We start from the raw sequence: 25,634 nt of genomic DNA, 5'->3' as shown, positions 1-25,634 counted from the left end.
TTCTTTCGATGCGTTTGCATCGCTCCATGTACTCCTCAGTTTCAATTAATATAGTTTGTCGTCTTTCCCTTCAAAAAAAAAAATCTGGCTGCTACAGTACTTCAATTACCTTTCATTCTCCATAAGAGAGTGTTGTTCTCCTTTCTTTTTCTCTTGGGTCATACTAATGGTGTTTTTGAACCAATCAAGATTTAAAGATATGAGATCGCTATCACTCTAATGTAAAGGGTTGGATGGTTACATTTTCCAATTAATTTACTATAGATTCTTCTTCCTTCTGTTTGAGCTAAGCTGTTAAGTACAAGACTTCATTATGGTATCTTGTAATACACAACAAGTCAACTTCAAAGCTTCATCACTCATCTATATATTTATCATTACATGGCCCTCAAATTATTCCTTTTTTTTTTTAGGTTGTTGTAGAAAAATTTCCTAATATATATTGAAATTTTATCATGTTTTCCAAGATGATGATATCCCTCATTCCCTCCTAATAATATAGAAGAGTTAATTGAAAACAGTTCATACATTGTTGGGGGTTAGTTTGTAAGAATTGGCGGGAAATTATTATCCATCAGCAACCACTACGAACAAACCCCACCACCACCAACCATATCCCAATATTACTTCAAGCCCAAGAGACTAAAACCTCTCAACCTCCTGAATATGCCTTCTCTTTCACAAATCACAACCCACTTTGTTCATGATCTGTGCCACCTCTTGTTCTAAGCCTAAGATCTCATTTCAAAATTTCAGGTTTTTGAAATGGCGAATTCGGGGACTTGGCTCTTGGTTTTGAGGTTATGTGCTCTTCTCCTTTTCTTGGAGGCCAAGGTTTTTGTTTTGGGTGGTGATGATAGTAATGTCCAGGGTGGTAATACTATAGATGGGTCTGGTGGAGTATCAGAGATTTGTGTTAATAATGATCTGGCTAGTTTCATGCCACCACCATATGGTAATTCATCTGATATAGTCTGCAGGCCTATTTGGAACACTTTTGTTTTGAGGGTATGTCTTTTTTCAATTATACAACCTTCACTTCTTTTTCTTGTTATGTTTAATTAATCTATAAGTTAATCATTTTTTTGTTGCAGTACACCCAAACTGAAGATCATGTAATGAACATTATATTATCTGCTGTGTACACCACTGGGTGGGTAGGAATGGGATTTTCCAGAGATGGATTGATGGTTGGTTCAAGTGCCATAGTGGGATGGGTTAATAGAAAAGGCCATGCAAGAATTAAGCAATACTATTTGCAAGGTTCAAAGTCTTCGCAAGTTATACCAGACAAAGGTGAATTGCCACTTACTGGTATTCCTGCTACTGTTGTGCTTCATGGCCCTAGGATTTACTTGGCATTCCAGTTGAAATTCCTAGCTCATCTTTCTCGGCAACCTCTTATCTTGGCCGTTGGAAGCGGTTACCCCAAGCACAACAACCACTTAACAAAACACACCGATAAAACCACCATCAAGTTCGACTTCTCTGCAGGTTTTGTTCATCTCCTTGTAGGCTATTGTGCTCTTTGACACTAGCTCATTTTTGTTAATTTACTTCCAATTTCCTTGCATTATATATGATGAGATCTTCAGCTTCTTTCACTCACTGAGAATAGTTTTGGGTTGGATGTTCTAAATAATTCTAAATCTGCATGGCCCAATGTGTGGTCACACATGATGGAACATGTTGGAGATCTAGAATCCTGCATTGGGAATTCTAAAGATACATGCAATTCCAGCCTCTCCAACCATTACCAATTAGCTTTAATTCTCTCTATTCGATCAGAAACATGCAAATGCATTCTTATAAGCAGTACAATACTGGATATACATTGTTGGTTTGTTCTCTAAGCGTAAAAGCTTTACAGGTTCTGCATCTGAGGCACCTAGTGATTTTGGCCAGATGAAGAAGAACCATGGAATATTGGCCATATTTGGATGGGGTATAATCATTCCTTTGGGGGCAATTGTCCCAAGATACTTCAAGCACAAGGACCCCTTGTGGTACTATCTCCATTCAATTATTCAATTTGTGGGATTTGTCATTGGCCTTGCAGCAGTGGTACTTGGACAAAAACTCTATAATAAAATAGACGCCAATTTCCAAACACATAGAGCAATTGGAATCTTTGTTCTTGTGCTTATTATCCTTCAGGTTTGTTCCTCACACTTATATCCACTTCTTGTATAGTGTTGTTACTGTTATTCCTTGACCACTAAGCTGATCATTTTGTGTTTTTTACCTTTGGATTTCCAGATATTGGCATTCTTTCTAAGACCAGGCAAGGATGCCAAGATTAGAAAGTACTGGAATTGGTACCACCACTGGTTTGGAAGGTTTGCAATCTTCTTTGCAGCTGTGAACATAGTTCTGGGGATCAACATTGGAGCTGCAGGCATTGAATGGAAGATTAGTTATGGATTTTTTCTCAGCGGAATTCTTATCGCAGTCATTGTTTTAGAAGTTTTGGCAAGGATGAGGAGGACAGAAAATAAGAATATGCCTCCAAACTTCCAAATGAATCCGGTTCCATAGGCGACATATTTCACACTCCTCGAAACGTTCTCTGCCAAATTTCAGTGTAGATTTCAGTTATTCCTTTATAGTACAAAGAAGGATGAGAAATGATTCCAGGCTTGGCATCTAAGACAAATTTCAACTTGCTATCTTCACCACTGTGAAAAAGGCCAAGTCAAAGAGTTGTACTGCACTACTGCACAGCATTTCAATCTTCTTCTTTTTTTTTTTTTTTTTTTTGGGTGAACTAACTGTATGTGGATACTTGGTGGTTGACTGCATAGCTGGATGTTGTGTTCCTGAAGCTAACATTTGTCTTTAGATGTCATGAAAGGTTGTATGGATTGAGCATTTGAGCTTCTTTATTCATTTTGGCTGTCCCCTGTTTCCCTAGGCAGATACTTCTTTTGTTAATTTGATACAAACCAAAGTTCCATTTTTATCCTGGGTTCCAATATGCTTAAAGTGCAGTGGCTGAAAAAAAACCGAATGGTTAGGTTTAGTCAGATGTGGAAAAGTAGTGAAATTGATGTAATGGATGGCATAAAGGGAAAAGGTCAACCAAGTCTTGGACCTGAATAAGCAACTGAGGTAAAGGTGGTGATGTGGTAGAGCCGACAGGGGCGGTGGCTGGCAATGGTGCACTGCGATTTGTGGTGGTTTGCTGGACTTGTCACCAGAGCTCCAATTTGCAATTGTGCTTCAATGTCCGTTCTTTTCTTTCTTCTCTCCTCGATTTGTGCTTGAAAAGTATGTTTCCCTTCAAAGGGGGCACCGGGCACTCGACCACTGTATGCCTAGAACGACTATTTTGATTCTAAGAGTGGAAAACAGACAGTTGAAACACTCGATAAAGATCAAAGAATCTCCTTCCACTTGGATTTTCCGGAAGCCTTTATGAAGAAGAACTAAACGTTTAATTCTGTAGGAACAACCAAACGTTTAATCTGAACTTTAACTGGCAATGATTTAACAAGAATCACAACATCATTGTAAGTGCAACAGAAAAATGATTCACTGAAACTAGTGTTAATACTCGTCTAAAATGAGAGAAGGAATGGTGACAAAGAATAATCAAGTCATGTACAATTGATCCAAATTAAAAATCAAAATAATATCAGTTTCAAATGCGCTGTGGTTCCGACATCCAGAATAACAAAATTTTCTTACTATGTGATGAACCAAAATTTTCACCCCATAAACTCTCCCCATGGAAGTTCCAACAAAAGTGAGCTTCCTACTGTAACCTGCACATAACAGTTCAGACAGAGAATATACATTTGATCAGGAAAAATTAAAGTAAGCTATACATACGTTTTGCCATTTAAATTTACTATAAACAACTCAATGAGAATAAATTGCTACAACAAGGCTTAGTCAGAGCCTCAGAGCACTAACCTGAACTCTTTTACGCCAACCATGTATAAGTAGAATATCGCAAGGTTGTGAATGTAAGAGCCAAGGGATCAAGTGAATCCTGTCCCTTCTGCATATAATCGACGAGGGTCTGCTATACCCGATTGGTAACAGAAACAAATTAGGGTTTATGTAGCAGTAGCTGTGCAGTTTTCACTAGATGAAAAGCTGATGGGTTTGGACGCATCATTCCCCCTGACCACCCTGTTATATATGACTTTGAATGACTGTGAGCCATATGGTCGACTGAGCAAACTTACTGGCATTCTCAGAGTCTGCTTTCGGTTTCTTCTGCCCCTTATCAAAATGCTGAAGGTTTTCTCTCCATCAGTCGTCCTTTCAGCGCTACTTCCAACTTTTCCATTTGGGCTGTCACATGGTTCGTTCTGAGCATTCTCAACCCCACAAAGATCTGGACCAACTTCCTTGACACTTTCAATTGGATTACAAGTTGCCTCTGATGTTAGAATGTCCGCTTCTTTCTTAGTTTCCCCCACATTATCAATGTCCACTGGCAGAACTGGAGCAGAATCATCATTCTGAATTTTTGACTCCAAGGGAGAGGGATCAGAAATTGGCTCAACAACAGGTGCTGGGGCAGAGAATTCCATTGGATGGCAACCATGCCAAACTGTTGTAGGTACAAACTCGGATACATTAGGATTCACATTGCACTGCCATGTGTAATGATTTGGATGAAATGCACTAGTCACAGGAAAGGTACTGGTTCGTACAACTTGGGGTTGACTGTAAGGAGGAGGGAACATAAATGGCAATGGCTGTATGATATTCGGGGTAGCAGGGGGAGAAGGGTATGGATGATGAGGAGAGGAGCACATGGGATTAACTGTGGGTAAGACAGTAGCTGCCCCTGGGTGAATATTCAGGTTTACTGGCCAAGGTGCAATGGTTGGGACAGAACCCGCACCAGAAGGTATAGCAATGTTCATGGGAACCGGAGCAGCACGAGTGGATGGTGAGGGATTGAATGGAGCTGCCGATGCAGACAACTTCTTATTTGGCAATCCCCGAGTATCAGCTGAAGTAACAAGCGAGGATGCCTCCAAATCATCTACTCCTTGCAAAGTGGAGTTGGAATCATGCAATTCAGAAGTGCCAGATGGATTGTTCTCACAGAGTCCCTCCTTGGCAGAATCAATGGATTTTGGCAGTCCATCTACTAATACGTTATCAACTGCTGCCTCTTGAAACTTAACAGCACTGGATCCAAGTTCATCCACGGTCCCGAATATCAGTGAATTTTTATCTTCCTTCACTTCAGGTGAATTAGTATCTTCTTTCTTCTCAACAGGTCCAGTTTTCTCTCGTAACACATCTGTGGAAACCAATACAGGATCCTTCTTTTCTTCAAGTATAGTTTCAACTACAGCCTTTGGTTTGGAATCTCCTTTGATTTCAATTATTTTCTCTTCTTGTCTTTGGATACCATGCTCATGGTTATCTGGAATGCCACTCTGAGGGAAAACAGTTTGCATTTTAGCAATACTACCTGGTGGAGCCAATGCTACTTCCTTGTATGAAGGAGATTTTCCAAGACTGACTATAGAACCTTTAACTGGACCAATCCCATGTGGTGAAACATTTGGACTGACTTCTGATGAGGAACTCAAACTTTCTGCTGCAACAACTTTGGTAGACAAAGGCATAGACTTGACTCTGTATGCTACAGCTTTTACCATTCTCCGTCCAAATTTAGTACCTTGGGAGGGATTCGCAATCTGATTTTCTGTATAACTTCCATGAGATGTTGGCCTTTTCTTTAGAAGGTAATACCTACTGTTTTGGTTAGTATTCTTCACTGAAGGGTAATCCATATCAGCGTCTACATATTTCTTCTGGTAACTATAAACCTTCCCAATAGCTGCCCGCCGCTGCTTTACACGCCGCCCATATGAACCCGCTGATCTAGGCCTTTGAACTGGATGCCAGTCATCTTCCCCTTCAACATGTGTTTCAGAAGAGCTCATGTTTGAATTTTCCTCAGGAATCTCTTCTACAACATGCTGGGGTTCAACTGAAGCCGGGATGTTTTCTTGGATGGGATCTGTTCTTTCTCTTGGTTCAAGTGTATGTGTTTCTTCGTCTGAAACCTCTTTTGTGGTTTCTTTTGAAGATTCGTCAGAACTTGCTGAGCTGATAGTTTGATAGGATTTTTCCTTCAACTGCACAGTAAATTGAAATAGCTTAACAAGTTGCATTACAACAAATAATATTCCAATGCAGGATGAGGTATTTCCATAATGTTTTCAAGACCAAAAAAGAAGTTTCCATAACGCCCACAACTGGACTATTGACTGTCTTCCTTTCCAAATCTGAGAGGCTGTCAAATATAGCTTGCCATCAAAGTATTTTATTGATCCATTTTGAGAAACATTTCTATCAGTTTCATAGTAACCAATACGTCTGGACCAATTTGCAGATTTCATCTTCTATTGGACACATTGGTAACAAGAAACTGATTTAAGTTTATCCCAGATTCCATTTACATTAAGGATGTGTATAAAATTGGCAAACAAAACCAAACATGAACATGGTCAAGGCTCCAACGTACCTTTGTTATGTAGGTTTTCCTCTTCATTGCCGCATCTCTCCCTTTAGCATCATGAGTGGGATTGATGTAGTCAAGCAAATCTGATACGCTGCCAATTTTGTGAAAACCAAAAAGTATTAAGAAAGATATGTACTAATAAGAAAAAGTTTCAGTGCAGGATATGTTTAATTAGAGAAAAGTCCATTTTAGTGATCCATTATTAGATTCAATCCATGTCTTTGTTTCACGTCAATCAAATTTAGGTAGATGGATAGCTGATGATTCCAATGGTGCGGAAAAGTAGAAAGTAAATTATATCAACTTGAGTATTAAACGAAGTTCCATTATATCAGTTCTTGCTAACAAACCTTAAGTGGCCTTTGCTGGCTATAGATGCATCTGGTTTTCGAGTCCCATTTCTTGCAGCTTCTTGCTGTTCAAAAGCCTTGGACTCAAAGTACTCAAGCCAGGCAGCAGCATCCTGCACGATATGCTCAAAACTTTTAGTGTTTAACTTCAAGAAAAATAATAATAATAATAATAATAATTTAATCAAGATAAGAAGGTATTTACCAAATATCTCAAATATAAATGGTAAAGATCAACCATTGGAGAAGATGATACTTGAATAAAACTAAATAAAAAACGTATGACTAGATGAGAGAGATACTTGTGTACGTAGATCATCTGGTCCAAGCTTTGCACGCAGAATTTGCAATGTTGTCTGCTCATGCTGAACACTTAAAGGGTACGCTTCCATCAATGAGAGTGCAATTGCAATAGCATGGTAACTAGCCGCTGTCTGGAGAGATTTTAACTTTCAGATGACTTAATTCTCAAGTAAATAAGCAAATAAAAAAATTAATATATAAAATAAATAATATGGTAGCACATCTGTAAGCACATATGCAAAATGGCACAATGTTTCACAGGTGGTTTACTTGTTACAACCAAGTCCTCATTTTTTCCAGTAACTGCCTAGTGACTAGCATCTGACCTATAATATACTGCTAGTTAAAAAGACTTTGTTATTGGGAGATGGTTAGAGTTAGAAGTAATGACTTTACTACCACCTAAGAGAAACTCCTAACAATCAAGTTGTTCACCATTACTATAACTGGCATGGAAATGCAATGGGGAATAAAGGAAAAGAAAAACCAAAATCAAATTTTCTATATATGATTGAAATATTCATTTGAAACAATCTTCTAGCCCATCTATGAAATCCTTTCCATAATTCCTATTCCCATCCACAACGAAAAACAACCAAGACTCCAGGTTAACACAACTACACAGTGTTGCAACTATTGCTACTCAGATGTTCCATCTGGGCATCAAATAGAATCTTTAAGAACATATCACCAATAATCTGAATAAAGAAAATTCTAGCTTCAGCCTAAATTATATATAAAAATATATATTACAAAATAAATAAATAAACAAACAAAAGGAAACCTGAATATGATCTGGGCCAAGTAACTTCTGATTACACTTCAAAGCCTTGTGTAGATATCTGAGGGCAACATGTACATTTCCCAGGCCTTCTTCCATCATAGCCACGTTGATGTATGTTGCAGCAGTGTTTGGATGAGATGGTCCACATGTGAGATGCAAGAGATACAGAGCACGTTTCACATATCTGAATCAGAAAAAAGGAACAATTGTAAGCTTTTACTCATGGGAAAAGTAAGACAGAAAAACATAAATATCAGTGACTATATGCTATGCACTATGCAGATATGAGTCTTATGACTTTCTCTCTCCTGTTATGTTTTTCTTTGTATAATTGAGATACTTTGGCAAAGCAAGACAAAATTGGTTATTGCCAAATACCCAGTTGGACAGTTCCATATGTTGAAGGAATCATGATGTCAAAATCTAGTCATGTAGAAATGAACAAATTTTAGGGTCCAAAGAGATGTGCCATACAAAAACATGAGCTTGAACCAATAAGATTGTGACTTATTCAAAGCAACCAATTGGCAGTCAAAAAACGATTCCCCATATAAGTTTTAAGACATTCCATATGAAAAGAACACTTTAAACAAGCAAAAGACCATACTTGAGAGCAAGCTCTGTATGTTGAAGTCTGTAATAGAACACAGCAAGATCCCCATAACTCTTCATGGTGTCTGGATGGTCAAGCCCTAATTCTCTCTCATTGATATCCAGAGCCTTTTGCTGATAAATTGTAGCCTGTGATTTTAACAAATAGTTGGTCATCTTGGCATGAAACAATAGTAAGAGAAAGGGAAACATGATGCTCTTTTCATATTAGAAGCACAAGCTGCTCCCAGCCTTTAACAATAAAAATATGAAAGTATATCACATGTTTCCAATCCCCTAACGATTGTTGGTTAAGGGACAGAGACTGATCAAGAAAGGTAACATTTTTGGTGTCAGGCATGTTCCAGGAATACCAAAACAAAAGGGATAACAACAGACCTGATTAAAATCTCCAGTGTGATATAAAACTACAGCAAGGAGGCTGTAAGCTCCTGCTGTCATTCGATGGTATGGACCACAAACTGCTACCAGCTTTGCAAGAGCCTACAAATGCCAAAAAAGTATAGTCAGTCAGCAACTAGAATACTAATAAACAAATGAAGTAGAAACTGTTCGAGCACCACATACCTTAGTGCCATATGCAACTGCATCTTCAAGTTTTCCCTTATCTAAGGCTGTTTTTGATGACTCCAATAGTTGCCTACCATCTGCCGAAGAGCATGCAGCTTGCTGGAAAGAAACAGAAGACACAGTAATATTAAAAAAGATGAACCCACTCAAAACTTAAACTCAAGTGGAAAAGAAAAAGATGATTCTAATATTTGATGTCCAGTCATCACCTTATGTACTGGAACTAAGCTGACAATATCAGAACTCTGAAATGGATTTGGAGACTCCATATCAAAATCTCGTGGAACCATCTCAATGCCCACCTAAAATCAGGAAAGAGAGAACAGAATGTCAGTGTTCTGATTTTAGTCCATACGCAAATTCTTGTTATTAATTACACAATAAATAATATCTTTATGTACAAGTATCCTGAAATTAAATGAGACACAAAAATATTATATTTGTATAACTTAACCCTCGTATACAATGATATTATAGAGATCACTGCATTCAAAGAAAAAGGAAGCCAGGAAAGAGAATGCTTAATGCAAATTCATGATTGCAAGTATGAGCCTTATAGATTTATAAAGTGAATTTCTTAGACAATGTTAATATATGCAGGCCATCTAGAATCTACCATCCATTGACTAATGCTATATACCTTATGACACAGGCCACGTAGAATCGCAAATCTCCTCACATCATTGTAGTTGAAGCTGCTAACATCCCATCCATATCTCTTTCGCAAGAATACTTCCAGCCATCTCCACACAAGGGAATGCACATTGAAAGACTTATTGAATTCTTCATTTTCTGGAGCCCCCAACATAAGATTCAATGCAGCAGCAATCGAGGCAGCCATTTTCTCAGTGTTATTAACAGCAGCAATCACTGCCTGAAGTATGTGCTTAAAAGCTCGCACTATCATCTCATGAATGCAAAGGGACTGCACATGTGATAGCTTCTCCGATAGCTTGACCTAAAGACAACAAAAAGCAATTGTCATTCAATATCAAACCCGCTAAGAAGCATTCTACATATCCTCTAAACATATTCAAATTTTTGGAGAATTCCAGTTTGGATGTGAGAGGTAGTGCAAGTTAATGGTATTTATAAGTGAAACGAGCAGAATTAACTTTTATAGTTTAATGTTTAAAAACATTGGAAGCTTGTTAAGTTTTAACATTGTCCAACAGTCACAAATGCATAATAAAAGTGGTACTGAGCAAGCCGGAGAAACTATCATTCTCTTTGTTTTTTTTTTTTTTTTGATTTATAACATATATCAAACTATCAAAGCAACATAAATCAAAAGAACCTCCTGAAAAATGGGATATTACAAGAACTACGTTTCAAAGTTCAAAAGAAATAGACCATATACAACAATTTTGAGGACACAGGAAGAAGTTACTGGGGTGTATATCTATAAGACATGTAAAGTAAAAACCATAACTTAGAAAGAAACTTACAACTTGCCCCAGAGAACGCATCCGAAGACCTCTAGTATGCATGAAATCAGTTAAAGTTCGACCATCAACTGGTGAAAGTTCCAATGAACCAAAATCGGCTACCTGCATTTTACGATAAATTCTAGAAACATGAGTCTTCATAATAATACTTACATACAGGGAGAGAAGAAATATAAATCAAATAATATTTTTTCATTACCAGTTTTGGAAGAGCAACTTCAGAGTAATACTTCTGAGATAAGTCGATCAGTTCTTGCAGAGACTGTCAAGCACAAGGAACATTAACTTTATACATGCAACAAGCAATAGGTATTAAACAAATAAATAAATGCCGTACAGCCTCTAGTGACACCTACTATGTATTACCTTGCAATGAAGTCCAGTTTCTGATTCTTTTAGTCGAGCAAAGGCTGCGTCAGAGAGCATCTCTGTCAGCACAAGCTCATTTTCTTTAGCACTGGTTTCAAACTTTGATTCCACAGAACCTATAGCATTTTCTACTTCTCCCACAACACCATCTGCATGCGACTTTGAGCTATCAGACTGCACTTTAATATTGGCTCCATCTGATTTCTTCTTCGTGTTCTTAAGGGATTTAAGAGGTGTCCCAAGTCCCTCGACCTTCATCTCATTCTTAGCCTTCCCACCCAATGGTTTCTTATCCTTGTCTGTATTTTTTTGGTCTTGCAAGTGTTGTATCCAGCAAGCTCCTAGTTCCCATCTCACAAAACTATCAGAATCTAGCTCCTCTTTGTCAAGCTTAGCAAGACTTTCTTCTAATAGCTTCTCAACAAAAGCGCAGGAAGCAGAAAGCTCTTCATGTTCCAGACCTTGCCCATGTGATGCCAGTTTATTCTGCTCTGAAGGTGTAGTAGTGTGAAGTAGTAATCTCAAACTGCAAGGATCAAGGCACTAGTTAGGTTCATTTAACAAAACCCCATGACAGATGGTTGATAGCTTTACATAATCACACATTAATGAGTACCTGTTGATATTAAGGGCATTGGCACCACCTTCAGGTTGATCAAGGAGGTCAATGCTTTGGGATGGAGAACCGACTTTCTTAGTTTCTTTGCCCTCAACTTTCACAACTGCAATGTGACCACAATATCGGACATTGACAACACCTAGAGTGGTGACATCCTGCACCCATATGTTAATGAAGACTTATCATAAATGAACCGAGATAAAAATAAAATAAAAAATAAAAAAAAGGAATCTCATACTGTAAGAGAGTAGGACTGATCAACGACAATATTCCATACAATAACTCACATGTGCAGCGGTGTTCTCGTCAGCAGTGATCCCTTTAAGAAGGTTTCGTTGTGCTAGATTCTTTTTATCCACTCCAGTTGCCTGAATTCCATCAATTTTAGTATCTACCTTACAGCTCGCATTGTTAACATCCTTTGTTACTATCACATTCAGGTCCCCTACTCTCTCAGTATAAAGAACCTCACTGTTTGCAGCTGAACATGTTAATTCCGGCTTTGCCATCACATGCTGCACAGCCTTAATGGCTCTAAAAATGGAAACGTCAACAAATAGGCTGTGAAGAAGGAATGCCTTCCTATCTCGAACCTGCCTCTCCTCCGCCGTCTTGCAAGGCATAGATGCAATATACCAAAACTCATTAGCCCAAGGAATCAGATCAAATTGCCCATCCCTTCCTAGACCCCCTCCATTTCCTCCCCAAGCTTCATCCTCCACAGGAAGAGCAGGGAAACCTGAAGGCGACTGCCCTGCAATAGGCGGTACAAGCCATGTGTTTGCTCGAAAGCCATAGGGAAGATTCCCAAACTGCAAACAACCAAAGAAAACTAATTAATCACAAAACACACAAGTAACACCGCAACAAAAACCAACACACGAAATAAAGCACAACAGTAGTGTACCTTATTACGTTCCAAAAATGCTTTCAGCAGATCATCGTAAGCCTAAAAAACAAGATAAACATGCACATAATCAATACAAAGCTGACAAACATCTCACATTTCACATTATGAAAGCATAACTAGGCAAACTAACATTGTCAAAAGCTCTACTAAGCTGGCGTAGCAAATCGACGAGGTTGTGACACAGAATGCGCTGCTTCCCTACACTATAGAATCCCTTTCTGCAAGCTTCAACCAGAACCACCTTCCCATTGCAAAGCTTCACCTGACCATTTCCACCATATAACATCAATTTTCAACCTTCAAAATTTCAAACCTAATAAATCAATTCTTAGTGTGAAAGATGCCATTGTAGAAGAAGGTCTTACTTCAAGAGAAAACAGGTGATCATCGCCGGAAATCTCATCGACATGTCGTTTCGTCACCCTTCGGATAACTGCAACAATCACACCAATGGCACTCAGATTAAGCAAAATTACAATACTATCCCTCAGTCTCTGAGAGAGAGAGAGAGAGAGAGAGAGAGAGAGAGAGAGAGAGAAGGGCTTACATTGCAGAGGGGGAGTGAGATGAGCGAGAGAGAAGAAGTCGTAGAAGGAACCGAGCTTGAGGCAAGAGTGGCTCAGCTCGGCGTCCGAGTCGACCGCCACGTCACGCTTATCGGCTCCGGCAGAGCCTTGAGGCTTGGCGGCGGTGGATTTCTTGGCGGTCTTATTATCCTGCGAATTTTTACCGGAGAGGACTGCGGACGAGGCGTCGGGCTTGAGGCTTTGGTCCTTCGCTGGAGTCGGCGGAGGCGTCGGTGACGCGCCAAAGCTCGTCGTGCAGGCCACGATGTCCAGCACGCGCCGCACGTGCGCGGTGGCGCGCTCTTCATCATAGTCCTCTGAGAAAAATTTGAACAGTGAGCTTTATCAATTATCAAGGAGGATGAAGTAGAAGAAAGCCAAAACGGTGCCGTATTGGGTTAGAGCATTTACCTTCGACCAAGGTGATGACGCATGGCTTGAGTGCGGAGACGTCCACCGTATCTTTTAAACGTTTCCCTCTTACCTGCAATGAACGACAATGATTTTATGGTCGTTTGACTTTAATATTTTGGTAGAGTCATAGAAAATGGGACGTTGCTTTTATTCTGCTAACCGTTGAGCCACATGTCACGAGGAATATTAAAACAGCCAAAAAAAAAATTTGAATTCTTTTAGATTCGGTGATGGAATACACGCCGAGTGCGAAGATAAGAAGATCTTGAGTCAGGCGGTCGAACTACTACTATTTAAGAGTCTGACGAATCACATGTCAACACATATATAATTGGAGTAGAGTTGCAAAAGTATTTTATATAATATCGAATGAATTGTTGGTGATATTTAGAAAGAAAACTTTAATTTTTTCTAACGTGATTGGTGGGTCGGACGATTTTAATGGTTAGATAGAAGACTTTTTTGGCAATGAAATGTCTTGTATGACGTTCAATTTGCTCCAATCGAATCATGGATAATTATAACTCCACCTTTCTGGATTCCACACAAATGAAAATTTGGAATTGTGAGGAAAGATAATAATGACAATGTGGGTTGTGGAAACTACCTCATGGGATAGTGAAAAATTGGTGATGTTACAAGTTTCTGTGTTGACTGATAATAGTTGGCGAACGTCGATGATCCTGTCCGTCGATATTCCCTGCTAAAATTCAACAGTTATTCCACCAATATGCTCAAAAATCCAAAAGTTATCAGCAAAAGAGATACGAGGAGTGGTAATAAGTATTGCAACAGAAACTTTTGTCCTTTGAGAATCAGAATATACGACAGTTAATTTGCTAACGTAAACTTGCCATAAGCAAGAAAAATAAGGACAAGAAAAGCATATTACATCTAGTGCTTTGCAAGAGGCTTTTCTAGATTCCATCATGGAAGTTGGTGGTGTCTAAAGTTTGGGCTTTGGAGTTAACCACATGAACCAAACCTACCAAAGAACTAATTTTGAGACTACATGCTGTCTTTGGGCATAGAATAATCAAGACACCATGTAGCCCAAATCAACCACGTCGGCAGAACCCAGCAAAAAAATAAAAATTGCCCATGTGAAATAAAAGCAATAAAACAAAGAGTACTCTTAAAATTAACACTAATTATCAATCACCTTCAAAACAACACTGCTTTCATCTGGAAGGTTCACAGTGATGTCCATCACAACAGGAAGAACTGCATAGTGATTAAAAAATAGCAACACAATTAGTTTAATTAATTTTTTTATTAAAGAATCAAACTTGGTGGTAAATAAACAATTTGAAGAGAAGCTAATTGATACCCTTCTCTTCCTTCTTCTTCTTCTCTCCACCTTTGCCCTTTCCACGACTGTTTCTGGGTGCCATTTTCAGCTTTCTTGTTTGAAATGAGCTTAAGCTTGAAGATGCTTATTACACTCCCAAATAGTTAGCTACCTGAAACTGTTATAGTGTAATCAATCTTAATTAGCAAGAATACAGTACCCAAGGAGAAAGATAAGGTTTTTAGAACACGAGCCGTATTGAAAAAGTGCTTCTACTTTAAGCAAAAGTTCAGTAGGATAAAAGTCATAAAACCCAGTACCACCACACACTAGCAATCCATATCCTCAAGATAAAATAGCTGAATTGAAGAGGAAATGGAAAAGAAAGCAGTAAACATAGCAGAGGCCACGTACAGAGCCTCTGAAAAATGGAAACAGAGTATTCATTGCAAGACTGTGGAGTTATAGTAATGATTACCTAAGTGTCTGAAAACTATTGCAAGAGAGAACAGAGCAAGTCTTTATTGCACTATATCAATGAGTTGAAAGATACGAGAAGCAGAGAGCAATAAATAGGTATGAGCTACTGAGCTGTACCAACCATATAGAAAACCATAGCTTATAAGCTAATTGTGGAGAAGGATATGAATGAAGGTAAGGCCTCTCTAGGTTTCTATGAGTTGTGTGAGCTTCAGAGAGTTTGGATAATGGGGAAGCAAGGCAATATAACAATGAAGAGGAAGAAGGGCAAAAATAGAAGGAAGAGAGGGGGGAAGAGATATAGAGAGAGATGGGTGTGATAAGGAAGGAAGGGTTGAGATTTAACAGTCAGAAGCAAACATTTGGCCTTTTATGCCAGTTTTTTCTGGCTTATGCTGAGTAATTATCATTCTGCTTTGGGAAAGTAGGATGCAATTTTTATTTTTCTTCTAAATTCCATGGATTTTTAATCAGAATATAAATTTGGGTTTTGATAATGCTTCTGCTTGCACTAGGGTACATAAGGTATGAGAGAAAAAATTTTGTGGAAGGCCCCACTGACTAATGGGTCCACTTGGACATAGGATGATATATACACACACTGTAAATAACTTGACCTCTTTGGTACCATAGGCTAGGAATGGTTGATGAGAAGCTCAGAAAGGCTGTGATGGTTGGACTTTCCTTATTAGTTGGCAGAACCCAGAAGCATTAAATCAGCTCTAAGTACCAAACCTTAACTCTTCTTCTAGCTCTGAGAACTCTGAGACCCACCCAGAAACCCAAAATTACATTTTTCTAGCTAGTACACTGTGTGTTTGCTCCAATGAAAATGAAAAAGGTGGTGATCGATCGATGCTGTTTCAGCGAATGTTTCAGACTTTCAGGAGAGAAGAAGAAGGAATAGTTCTATTTTCTGGCTTGAGTTCTTCTTCACAGATCCCACTCCAGCTAGAGTCCAAAAGATGGTGGTGCTTTTATCAATGTTTCTTCTAGCCAAGCAAACAGAACCAGGATGTGCATGGGACTCAGATTTTGGTGCATTTTGTTAACATTGGAAGGAGCAAAATAACTTTTGAAGGTCTTTGTAGACATTAGGGCATCTTATTGGCTGTTGCCAATATCAGCTCTGGGATTTATACATCACAGGCCATTGAGTAGCCATTATTTATTATCAATAAATTTTTCTTGCTAATGAAAATGAAAATGAATGAATCACTCCAGATATCGATCCTTAGTGACATTTTGGAATTTGGAGGGCAGATCTAGTTCGCTCGCCCTATTGCTTTGTCCCATTGGGTAAACGGTAAAGCTACTGCTAGGGGTGACAAACTAGCACAAATTACGGCCGTTTTGAAGTGCATTATCCGTGTCAATATGGTTTTGTTGTCAGTTTGGCTACTCAAAACGAGTGGTCGCAATTGAGAACCCAATATGATGGCAAATTACACTGAATAAGGAATTTGACTAGGGATGGCAATGAGGAGGGTAGGGTAAGGGGATTAAATGTGCTTGACTTCATTCTCCCTTACCCGCCCCAATCCCCGTAATAAGATACCGGGGATTCCCCGTCTCCGTCCTCATTGGGGATTAGGTCCCCGTATCCGCCTCAATCCCTGTTAATAATATTACTAATTTATTATATAAAAATTTATACAAATAATTATGGATTGTAAAATATGAAGTTAAAATCAAACATCAAAATAAAATAAATTTCTTATTTCAATCAAGGAAAATTGATATGTTGATAAAGATCTTTTATAAAAATAATCTTCTTCTTTTTTAACATATTTATTAATAGAATTTAAATATTGACAAAAGATGAAGTTTACATAAATATTTATTTATAAATAATATCAAAAATATATATATATATATATATATATAATTCAGATAATTCTTATTGGGTGGGTATGGGGATGGGGATCAAAATATCATCCCCGCCCCGTACCCGATTTCAGAATTCGAATACTGGGGATCTCCATCCCCGTTACCCGATTTCCCCCGAATTTCTCCCCGTTAGGGTCGAATACCCGATGGGTACCCTACCCAATGAGGATTTTTGCCATCCCTAAATTTGACCAACAAATTGTATAGATAATTGGCGAGATATGCGGATAATATCGGGAAACTCATTTAACAGTCAGTTACATTTCAAAATTAAGTTCAGTTCAACTTGTTTTTAATTGCCTAATGTCATAAATTTTATCATCTAAAATTAATGCTCTTAACTTATTTATAAACATTTCATCAAATATGTGTCATCTTTAGGCCTCGTTTGGTTCGCGGAATGGAAAGGTTGGGACAGGAAAGTTGATCATTTCCTGTGTTTGGCACACCCAAGGAAATGAACAACTTTCCTGCATGAAGGGAAAATAGGGGGGGTGGAAATTATGTTATGCGCCGACGGTGCAAATGATCCAACACTTATAAGATGATCTCAACCCTTGATATTTATAATTAATATTTTTATTAATAACCTAAGAGTGTATTTAATATAATATAATCATCCATTTATGTCGGTGCACTGAATCCTCTCCCAGGAAAATAGATCCTCCCACACCTCATGAGATTCATTTTCCCTCATACTTTCCCTGCATTAATTGCACATTAATTACATACTCTAAATATTATTTTAATGGTTGTTATTACCAAATTATCCAAAAAAAATTGAATCTTGAATTGTTTATGTTTTGATAATAAGGATATTATTGGAAAATTGATGTTACCTACTTTTCTATTCATGCACAAACCAAACATTGGAAAGGAAGTAAAATATATTTTGCGATTATTTTCCCGGTGTTCCTAAACATTGGTAGGAAACTAGTGGGAAATTTATTTTCTCATGCTCATGGGAAAGACCAAGGAACCAATTTCTTTTCCGGCAACCAAACGAGGCCTTACTCCCCATTGACTTGAAGATTGAAGAAATAGGTATATTAATTGCAGGGCAATTGACCCCAAAAGGGTCTCACTGTACTTCACCCATCCCATGTTCTTTTTCCATTAATCATGAAGCTTAATCAAAGTTTGAAAATAAGCTATGTAATGGGATTATGGAAATGCTTGGAAGTGATGAGCCAAATCAATCTTATATTACTCTTTTGAAGTATATGTTTTCCACATGCTCATATAAAGAAAATAAAATAAAATAAAAGTATACTGGCAAATTGAATCTATATTTTGTTGAGAGTATTGCAATTTGCAGATCTAGATTTGTATGAATATACAAATAGTCGTGTAGCATGTGGATAGATAAACCACCACTCCACCAGCATACATTTTACTCTCTCTGAGAATGATGTTTTCGTACATTACTTGACTCATACATCTGAATTTTTTAAAATTAATATTTATTATTATTAAATTAATCAAACTTCATCTCAATTCTGAACTTCGCCTAATTTCTATGTGTTACTTTTCATAGTTATTAGGCTCGCTTATGAATAAGTGAGCACTTGTTGTCTAATGAGTGGTGCTAACATACCACGTCCTAAACTTGTCCTAGGTATGACAAGAGAAGGTATGTATCCGTGCCATTTTGGCTTGAGATGAATGAAATTGATGATTTTGATCAAAATTCTCAACAAAATGAAGAATATATATAAAAAAAAAACATTTGGCGGAGATCGGAACCGCATGATTAGGCTCTCGCCTATTAGCCTATAAAAATATACTGGGTGAGGCGGCTGTGTAATCACTGTCTCTCCAAGTCTGTCTGAATGTTTTATAATACTTCAAAGTAGTGAAACTTCGCATGCAATGTATTTAAGTTTGTATTGAATCAATATAATAATTCGTATGTATTAATAAATTTAATATTTCGGATCACTATAAAATTAGCTAGAATATCAAATAACTATTTTTTCATGTTTATCTTAAAAAAGAACATCATCATCAGTTAAACTTAAAACGATAAAAAGAAAATAAACGATCAACACATATTCTGCAGATAAAACAAATAGTTTGGTGACCCACACATGAAAAACAATTGTTCTGTAGTTAGTTGTTGCATTGCCTGACACGCTTCGCCAGCTCCTATCTTCTTCCGATTGAAATTTTCTTCATTTTTTCCATGGTACTTGATTTTCCAGCAAAACTCAATATTATCACAAAAAATTGTAAACTAATTAACCAAATTTCTTGATCTCTTTTCTTCATACCTATCAATCACTTACGTAGTGAAACTAGCAAACCATATCACATGGTTAGTCATGTTTCATTTTGAAATAAGCTCAACTTATTAATTAAGACCCTGAATTGACAAGGCTTAGTTGGAAATAGTCTCTTAACTCGTAAGGTCAAAATTATGTAGGATTGTGTAAAAATTGAGTCGTTCTTTGCTAGGGCCAGCCTAGCCAATTCTAAGGCTAGATAGAGTAGCAGCAGCTCCTATCTTTTGCAGTTTATTAAAGGAAGAAAAAGCAACTTAGGATGGGGACCAAACTCCAGCGTATCACAATCACAAATTCCGGCGTGTGATAGAGTGTCTACGAGGCGAAGTGATTGTGTTTTAGCATCAATTTATGGAGTAGTCGCCTCTTGTATTCCAACCTATGATCAGGGTCATTTTAATTCATGAATCCTTTATCTCATAAAAAAGGAGAGTGACCAAACCAAACCTCCCTACAAAGGCAACGAAAAAAAAACAAGTTATCGAAACCGAAATTGAGAAATAACTAATTGGTCACTATTACAATACGATAAGATAAAAAATGAAGAGGCGTCACACCACACCATATTAGAAGTCGTGCAATAATTCGCCAAAGCATCGGCTACCTTATTTCTCTCGTGAAAAATATGGGAAACACGAAAAGTCAGTTGAGAAATAAAAGTAATTAAGTCATCTAACACGAAGTTTGCCAAGGAACCATCAAAGGAGATTTAATAAAATCAAGAATAAGAAAAGAGTCAGACTTCTAGCCATATGTGCTTTCAGTCACGAACCTACACCAGCTCAATTGCCTTCATTACAACCATCACTTCGCCGCAATGGAACTAGAGATATCAAGACTAGAAGCAAAAGCTCTAAGAAAATATCACATATAATCCATAAAAATAGCTTCATAACCTCCAACCCCCTCATTATGCTTCCAACTCCATCAGAATTAATCTTGACCCAACCAATTAATAGGAGGTGTCGATAACCTCTGTCACTCTAGGGGCACGATGCAACCTGTATTGGACCTCCAAAACATTTCAAAATGCAAAGATCTTGAATGGTATTATGCATAATACGCGTTTTCAATCCGCTAGTTACTTGAATATAACCATAAATAAATCTGCAAATAGTAGCAACTGAAAATACTTTACCCTTAGACCTTTAACATTGTGGACGGGAAACACAGAACTGATTCTCTGCTGCCGTACACGTGCATATATACATATATCACATCGTACATATCTATAATTCTATATGTTGCTTTAGTTGAAAGAAAGAAGAAAACAGAATTTGCTTGTTACATCTTGTCATCACTTCAATTATTCAACCTAAGTGGAAATGGTGATGCATGCATGTATGTAACAGCAACTAACTATATAAAGGAAAAAGGAATTGTTAACATTAGGTCAACTTACTGGCCACTACTATCAGGGTTTAGCCACTCTCGCAGCCACTTAAACACGATTATTAGTGGGGCGGTATTAGATTGTGTACGCACTAATCTTATAAAATTAGGAAAAAGGACACACTGTTTTAGAGCTTTAGATTATAGTACAAGTTCTTTTCTTTCTAAGCATCTGACAACTAATTAGTCTAATTTGTTTAAGCTATTTTTGCAATTACAGAGCAAAAAGAGCTGTGTTTATAGGTGAGAACGAGTGTATTTTGAATTTATATGGAGATTGGAGAAGTGAGATTGGTCGAGGCAAGCCAATGAGAAAAGGGTAAGGTTTTGATGGAAGAAACCAATGGAGTGTCCCAAACGGTAGGGTTTAAGCCAAACCAGGGAGTCAAGGATGCTAAAATGTGGGAGTGGCATTTTCATGATCCTGATAGGAACCAAACACACTCATTCTTGTAGTGAGCTTTATGAACCAACAAGTAACGCCTAGCCTAATTTTCCAAGAGATAAAGTTGATTTAAGCATCCGATTATTGTGAGGTTTTTCTTGTCGTTGAGGAAAAACCACAGCTGAATAAGTTGATCACAATGATTAATCTGCCAAAGAACGAAAATAGAAGTAACAAAAGAATGTAGCCAGTCATCTTTAGTCCGTTGGATTTGTCAAATATTTTCAAAATCCATCAGGTCTAAGGGGCTGGCAAAATTGAAATGATTAATCTGCCAAAGAGAAAAAATAGAAGTAAGAAAAGAATGTAGAATATACCACAAAGACATTGATGCATATGTATATCTACTGCCCTCTTTCTTGCTTGATGCTGTATGTTCAGTTGCTAACAACAATCTTATGAGAATCATCTTCACAATAGTATGAAGGTAGTTAAGAAACTTTATAGTTAAGAAACTTTATTCCTCCGAAACTTTGAAAAAGGTATAGGACAAAATTATGTTATTGATACCATCCATTCTCGGATCTGTTTCAAACTCAGGGTCGATATAAAAGAACACAGGCATATCAATCTGCTCCCCAGGAAGAAGGCGCTGTTCCTCAAAGCAAAAGCACTGTATTTTATTGAAGTAAACTGCAGCCTTCATTGGGGTAACATTGTATGTAGAGACACCAACTATTGGAGTTGAACTTCGATTTTCAGCGGTATAAAAAGCAAGTGCACTTTCACCAGGTTTGACCCTTACCTCTCTTTGGGTAGGTGTGAACTTCCATTGCATTCCATCGGCCACATCAGCATTGAATTGCACCACAATCTCTCTTGTGGTGACCGTGCCGTCCTTAGCATGTCGGGCAATCTTCTGTTCAACACTCTCACGGCGTTGGATAGTGCCACCATACCCAGTAGCTTGGCAGAATCTTCTGTAGAGAGGAACTGCTGCATAACTGGCTGCAACCATTGCAAAAACCAAACCCGTAAGGTACACTAGCATCTTGCGTGATTTCTCTTGTGTGGAAGCCTGAGTAGAATAGAGTCGCTGGATTCTCAACAGAGATTGAGCAGCAAAGGGTTGATGCTGACCACATTTGTTAAATGAGCTTAACTTGGGGCGCCACCTATTATCATGGCCAAAATGCCTCTGGTATACAGTACTACCGCCATTTAAATTATAATTGGGTATGCATCTAGACTCAAGAGGTAAATGCTGTGCGCTCTTGAACAGGGGAACGGCTCTTCTACAAACCCGTGATAATGACATGTTTGAAGAGAGCAGATGTCAATTCACATTCAATACTGGCAGCATACCTGCAACCACCAAATAAGCAGTAAGAAAACCATTAATCTGAAAATAAGTTAAGAATGCACTTCAAACTAAATGAGAATTGATAATTTCATGAACCAACTAAAAGAAGTCTTAAATGCCATCCAAACTGAGGTTGGATACTATTACTAAACAAAGCCCAAATTTAAATGCTTTCCTGGTTTCCTGCAACCTATGTGATTCTTGGTTATTAAGAAAGTAACACACACACACACAGGGGGATTTAAGCATTGTCATTCGCAACAAAATAAGCAAATTTATTGTCAAAACCAAACATTAGCCAAGTTTCGATGTCTATACAGCCTATGCCGCGTTAAAAATTCCTAATGCAATGCCATTACAAGCTTTATTTGTCAAACACCCATAGTACGCCTCCATCCTCTCTAACTTTCTTGTTGATCCACATCTCCACCAGCATTCCCGCACCAATTCCACCAGCAATACATGCTCCAGAAAAGGTAATATTATAGAGCAGGGATCTACAAGGAAGAAAATAGCATTCTGGAATCTGCCTGATCTTTTTGGGAAGCTGCTTCTTTACACCCGGTTTATCACAGGGTTCTTCTGCATATCACTACCAACAGCTTTCCAAGCCACCCCTTTGAAAGGGTCTTTTTTTTCTTCAGTAACCATGACTGTAAGAAGTCCACTTTAGAGCTTGCCCAACTCTTAAGTTACACACTTAAAAATGAATTCTATGCGACGAAACAATGAACCGAGTTTGAATAGATAATTATTGAATATTTTTATTTCTTGTTCAGACAAATCGAACAAAGATAATTTGAGGCGTTTGGTGGCTACCAAAGCCGCTGATGGAGTCAATTAGAGAGAATACATGTACCAGGAGACAGGTAACACAGTGTAAGCAAAAAGTATACACAGCGCTGTTTAATACTGGCAATTAGTAATCTATGTTTCGGAAACTTGAACAGCTCCAACCAATTGACAGGGAGTTCACCATAAGAAGCAACCAACAAAGTTAACAATGTCTCTAAGAACTAACCATTTTATCTCCTTAAGTACTAAAGCATTACACTCTAGGTACAACTATCTCCTCAAGTGATTTAGTTCTACTGAAAATATCTTTTGTAAGACATGCTTTAGCACAAATCAAAACTGTGAACTGGAACGCGTGGGCATTAACTGTTCAGGGTGACACAAATAGAATCTTGCTTGCAGTAGAAGCAGAGATATACATACATGCAGTCTTCTCTTCAAACTGGAAAAGTGAGCTATTAACTTTTCAGGGGGGGATGTGGACATTCTTGCTACCAGTAGTGAATGCTCACACATACACATACACATACACATACACATACACATACAAACAAAAGAATGGCTAGGCACATCAAACAAACAGATACAGAAAATAACCATAAATAAAAACTCAAGTTATTATTTGTAATTTAAATGAAATTATGATACATTGATACATTAAATCTACTTATTCAATATGCCTTAAATAATTAATTTGTATAAAAGGAGTACAAAGAAGAGATGCGACAATGCATGAATGAAGACAACAAATAATGTGCAAAGAAAGATGCAAGAATTGTATCAAAAATACAAGGAATTATAAATAAAGCAAAAGCATAAACGTATAAGCGCAAAGCAGATTTACACAACAAAGTGACCCTAAGGTGAAAAGCAATGCCAAACATCCTTTATCGCTCATAAAAACGAATTGCTGGTGTCTAAAAAGTACAGTTGAAACTTGTAACACTAGTATATCAATAGCCACTACAAAGTGACCAAAACCACAGGAACTTAGCCTAAAAGTTTCCGGCTTCATAGACTTCTTTAGGAACCAAAAAGCCTACCATAATAAGGAAAGTAATTAGCTCACACAATGATTCATTCAAAGATAAATGCCTGTGAATACTGTACCCAATTTCCTTACGGGGAATCAAATTTCCAGTTCTTGCTTTCTTGTAAAATTTCTCTCCAAACTACGACAAAAGCGAGGACTGGAAATTAGATTCCCTTTTCAACAAAACCATCTACGGAATTACACGTATTCATAGCTGAATGCTAACCAACATTCACTCAAACCTTGCTCATCATTAGTACGCTTCTATATCACTAGCACTCACCACACCAAAATGTTCAGTTAACTTCCCAATCCACTACAAAAAACAACTATGCATAACCTACAGCAACAAACAATAACAAAAAATCACAATGGCAATAGCATAACAAAACAATGACTATCAAATCATGGAGATGGAGATGGATCAGCACAAAGATTTTTGATCAAGGCAAGAACTGTGATGGCAGATGGTGTATCAATTAAGCTACACCAAAAAAATGTTGGGAGCAGTCTAGATTGCCATTCAATATTAGAATGCAACCCACGCCTTTTCATACGACCCAGTTCACCGAGGCTCAGGCTTTAACCAAACCCCAGCGTGGTTTTTTTTGATTTAGAAGAGGTTGCGAAAGTCACAATGCAAAAGCTTTAACAAGAACTAGGGCCCTCTTCAGATTTCAAATCTTTTGTTTTCTTCCGCCATATACACAAGTTCTTGCTCAAACCTTTTACTATTTCAACATCATATCCATCTGACACCCATGACAGTAAAATTGATTCTGCTTAAGAAATTTGGGGAAAGTTTAAGAATTTGGGATGAGGGAAATGGAGTACCTAGGTAAAGTTGAGAGCTTGAAGCTGGGAAACACACGGGCAGCTGAGACTGGAGGAGGTTGGGAGAGTGGTGGTTGGGATATATAGGGCCGGCTCCCGGCTCGAAACGACTTCGTTTTTGGTCTGCTTGACCTAGGTTGATCTTGAAGCCCAAACGAAAAAGGTGAGGCCCAAGATGTGACCCGTGAAATATCCAATCTGACGAGACCCCACAATGCCGAAATATTAATGTCGAATCTAGAATCAGCGGAGTTTAAATTTGCGTTTTAACAGGTGACAAATCAGTGTGCAAAAAGTAATTACTATATGGTCAGGACCAAGGATAGGATTTGTGGTACGACACTAACACGTGCATGTTAAAAAAAAAAAAAAAAAAAAAAAAAAAAAAAAAAGGGAATAATCACTAACAAAGCAAAATTACATGAATTAATCAAAT

General features: G+C 37.9%; 3 protein-coding genes and 1 non-coding gene across 6 annotated transcripts; 1 reads left to right on the top strand and 3 right to left on the bottom strand.

Annotated features, from left to right (window-relative positions):
- Window positions 1-654: 654 nt before the first annotated feature.
- Window positions 655-2,749, top strand: LOC133717143 (cytochrome b561 and DOMON domain-containing protein At3g61750). The gene is made up of 4 exons (XM_062143803.1): window positions 655-1,008; window positions 1,095-1,494; window positions 1,871-2,157; window positions 2,260-2,749. Exons 1-4 carry the CDS (start codon window positions 766-768, stop codon window positions 2,536-2,538), a joined length of 1,209 nt encoding a protein of 402 aa, XP_061999787.1. The 5' UTR covers window positions 655-765; the 3' UTR covers window positions 2,539-2,749.
- Window positions 2,750-3,517: 768 nt separating this feature from the next.
- LOC133717142 (protein REDUCED CHLOROPLAST COVERAGE 1) lies at window positions 3,518-15,558 on the bottom strand. Of its 3 annotated transcripts, none has more exons than XM_062143799.1 (25): window positions 15,220-15,558; window positions 14,781-14,919; window positions 14,613-14,674; window positions 14,058-14,153; window positions 13,448-13,520; window positions 13,018-13,353; window positions 12,836-12,903; window positions 12,601-12,732; window positions 12,468-12,509; window positions 11,848-12,372; window positions 11,558-11,715; window positions 10,939-11,467; window positions 10,772-10,834; window positions 10,573-10,674; window positions 9,765-10,082; window positions 9,334-9,426; window positions 9,122-9,223; window positions 8,933-9,037; window positions 8,550-8,683; window positions 7,943-8,126; window positions 7,158-7,289; window positions 6,856-6,968; window positions 6,509-6,596; window positions 3,919-6,119; window positions 3,518-3,767 (listed from the first exon to the last, which is right to left on the bottom strand). In XM_062143799.1, exons 2-24 carry the CDS (start codon window positions 14,842-14,844, stop codon window positions 4,065-4,067), a joined length of 5,574 nt encoding a protein of 1,857 aa, XP_061999783.1. In that variant the 5' UTR covers window positions 14,845-14,919; window positions 15,220-15,558; the 3' UTR covers window positions 3,518-3,767; window positions 3,919-4,064. The 3 variants fall into 3 exon arrangements, with proteins under 3 accessions (XP_061999783.1, XP_061999784.1, XP_061999785.1); XM_062143800.1 differs by having other exon boundaries at window positions 14,781-14,913; XM_062143801.1 differs by having other exon boundaries at window positions 14,058-14,150; window positions 15,220-15,557.
- Window positions 15,559-21,404: 5,846 nt separating this feature from the next.
- LOC133718096 (cytochrome c oxidase assembly protein COX11, mitochondrial-like) lies at window positions 21,405-25,312 on the bottom strand. The gene is made up of 2 exons (XM_062144903.1): window positions 25,199-25,312; window positions 21,405-22,538 (listed from the first exon to the last, which is right to left on the bottom strand). The coding sequence occupies exon 2, from the start codon at window positions 22,489-22,491 to the stop codon at window positions 21,691-21,693; it is 801 nt and encodes a 266-aa protein (XP_062000887.1). The 5' UTR covers window positions 22,492-22,538; window positions 25,199-25,312; the 3' UTR covers window positions 21,405-21,690.
- On the bottom strand, window positions 23,388-23,525 carry LOC133719133 (small nucleolar RNA snoR137). The gene has a single exon (XR_009850861.1). It is a non-coding gene; the product is annotated as a small nucleolar RNA snoR137 (small nucleolar RNA).
- Window positions 25,313-25,634: the final 322 nt, after the last annotated feature.

This window comes from Rosa rugosa, chromosome 6 (assembly GCF_958449725.1).
Source record: "Rosa rugosa chromosome 6, drRosRugo1.1, whole genome shotgun sequence".
In the NCBI taxonomy this organism is placed as follows: Eukaryota; Viridiplantae; Streptophyta; class Magnoliopsida; order Rosales; family Rosaceae; genus Rosa; species Rosa rugosa.
This window is presented reverse-complemented; position numbering and strand designations above follow the sequence as displayed.